The sequence below is a fragment of the Montipora capricornis genome, chromosome 3, assembly GCF_036669925.1.
Source record: "Montipora capricornis isolate CH-2021 chromosome 3, ASM3666992v2, whole genome shotgun sequence".
In the NCBI taxonomy this organism is placed as follows: Eukaryota; Metazoa; Cnidaria; class Anthozoa; order Scleractinia; family Acroporidae; genus Montipora; species Montipora capricornis.
The window spans coordinates 38,341,793-38,344,292 of NC_090885.1; the positions used below are offsets into that span (position 1 = coordinate 38,341,793).

General features: G+C 39.6%; 1 protein-coding gene across 1 annotated transcript in view; it reads left to right on the plus strand.

The window, feature by feature from the left end:
- The window catches only part of LOC138043068 (polycomb group RING finger protein 5-B-like), a 21,692-nt gene that overhangs the window by 9,677 nt on the left and 9,515 nt on the right, over positions 1-2,500 (plus strand). The window contains exons 3-5 of the mRNA XM_068889181.1: positions 131-233; positions 1,084-1,139; positions 2,099-2,191. Coding sequence (XP_068745282.1) covers positions 131-233; positions 1,084-1,139; positions 2,099-2,191 — 252 coding nt within the window. The remainder of the gene's footprint in view (positions 1-130; positions 234-1,083; positions 1,140-2,098; positions 2,192-2,500) is intronic.

Genomic DNA, 2,500 nt, shown 5'->3' on the forward strand with positions numbered 1-2,500 from the left:
TCAAATGGAACTTAGTGTTCAAAAAGAAAAGAGACACATCTGAAACAGAAAGTATTCGCCTCTGACCAAGGGCATGCAAGAGCACAGGATAGCAATTTATTGTACAACTTATTCCTTTTCATGTTTTCAGTTTGCAGGTCCTGTATTGTGAAATACTTACAAGACAACGATGATAACCAATGCCCTATTTGTGCAATTCTCATACATGAAACCAACCCATTTGAGATGCTTAGGTATTTATTGCTAGTCATTTTGCTTGATATTCTTCATACTGCGGACATTCCAAGCTTGGGTTTCCTAGAAAGACCATCTGAGCCGCCTCATCTTGAACCCTCTTGCACTGGCTTGACGTTCGGAGGTTCTTTTCCGCTTGGAATTTTTATGTATTTTTATCCAGTGGACATTAATCCGTGTAAATTGGTTGTCTGAATAGGTTTCGGTGGTAAGAGGGGCTGGCTCAGTTAAGCAACTCTCTCAAACCCTGGTGGTCTTCTCACATTAAAGCCTTTATGGGGTGGGTCCAAACGCTACCCTCCACCCCCAACTTGGTTCTTGGACCCCCCGAAAATATACTTATATTTTTAAAAAAGAAGAATCATTTTATTCGATAGATTTTGCAAGTTATTCTTTCATTTGTTGGTGACACTTGCAGTCCGTGTATCCTCATTGTACTATGATCAATTTGGATGCCTTTGCACGCAAAAAGATCCACCAAGGTCTTCAACGGACTTTGCCACATACCTTTGGCTCTTTCCCCCCCCCCCCCCCCCCCCACCCGGATTAACAGCAAAGCAAAATGGAACTATACTGACTGACTGAGTCTAATAAAAGCATACATATCATCGTTTCTATCAATCCCAAATCCCCTATTCCATGTCATTATACTCAAATTCTATAATGGGAACTTTAAACAGCATTCCCCCGTACATTGAAGCCTCACTTGCTCAGAACTGCCAGAATTTCCCTAAAAAAAATCTCAGTGTATATTAAGTGTCGGTGTAATTCATGGGCAGAAAATTGTTTCATTGTCTGATATGATCCTCATAATTCACTTATCCAAGATGTTTCTTCCGTGCTCAACAGATCTGACCAAACGCTGGAAGATGTTATTTGCAAGCTTGTTCCATGTCTTCAAGAAAGTAATGAAGATCTTTAGTGTTTGCGTCGTTTATTTTGATCATGGGAACTCTGCTGTAATGTTTGCTTTCCTTTACATATCATCGATCTTGTTTACAAGACGTGCTCCACTTTCATTCCGATGGGTGTTCATCTCAGTTCTCTCTTTACTCCCAGACTGTATGCGCCTGCAAACTACCGATTTGTGAGGCGACAACTTTTAACTGTTTTAAAGCCCTAATTTTTTAGTCGTCGCTTCGTTTTAAAAGGCTTTAACATAGATTACATGCTAGACGAGAAACTCAGATAAAGGACACTAAAGGCAAAGGGAATGACCATTTTACCGTAGCCGGCCAATTTATGAGTTAACTTCGTTTGATACGCAGACCTCGACTTTAAGGGGTTTTTATACTAAAATCATGCTGTTGTAAAGCTAAGTAGTTTGCCATGACAGAAGAAAGAAAATATTAACTCTGCATCAAAACTAAATAACTCCACTGTTGATAGAAGGGTAGGTGGGGCTATCCGATGCGCGCATCGTTGCCCATCGGATAACTCAATTAGTGATAATGGCGCTTATTTGGTAAACAATGCTGATATATCTGGTGGATAGCGCTATATACCTGTCAACTTTCAAATGAGCAATGAAACTCACTGTACAGATCCGATCGTATGTGTCGATTTGACTATCAAGTTATAAATTAACATTAGCTGTTCGGTAAATAATGTAAATTTGTGAAAAAGTTTTAATCGTTACTTTAACCCAAATTAAGCAACGTTTCGGGAAAAAAACCGCGGCGAAATGCCAAACCGTATCTATTATTTTGATTGATATGGATATGAGTTAATCTGAGTAGTTGTACCATCCCAGCCAAGTGTGTTGTTAATATTTGAAGTTACTGTATAACTAGTGAAATGGCGCTATCGTTTAATGGGCCACGACCTAGTCAATTGATACGGCTAACGTCTTGATTGCTTACAGATGAGCAAAAGAGGGAAAATGAATTTTATGAACAACACCGGCCAGAAGACGAAAAGAAAATTAATGAAGGAGAAATAGAGAAGACAACAGCAGGTTAGTTTTTATTCATGACTTTTTTTTACTGACACGATTCCGCCATCCAAGATTCGGATCGCACGATTCTGGATACCTGGTAGACTATTAAAGTTGGCAAATGTAGCCACCTTAAAGTGCCCATAACCCCAAAATATTCTTTTCGCTGAAATGAATCTTTGCACCGGTTCGAAACTCATTGCGGCCATTTTTTCCTTTTTCTAACAAATCCTACCATTTTAAAGGCTTCGAAAGTTGCGAAAATCCAAGCATCTTTTGTTCACGACCGAGTCAGAAAGGGAGTGGGTCTATTCCTGTTTTGACGCCACA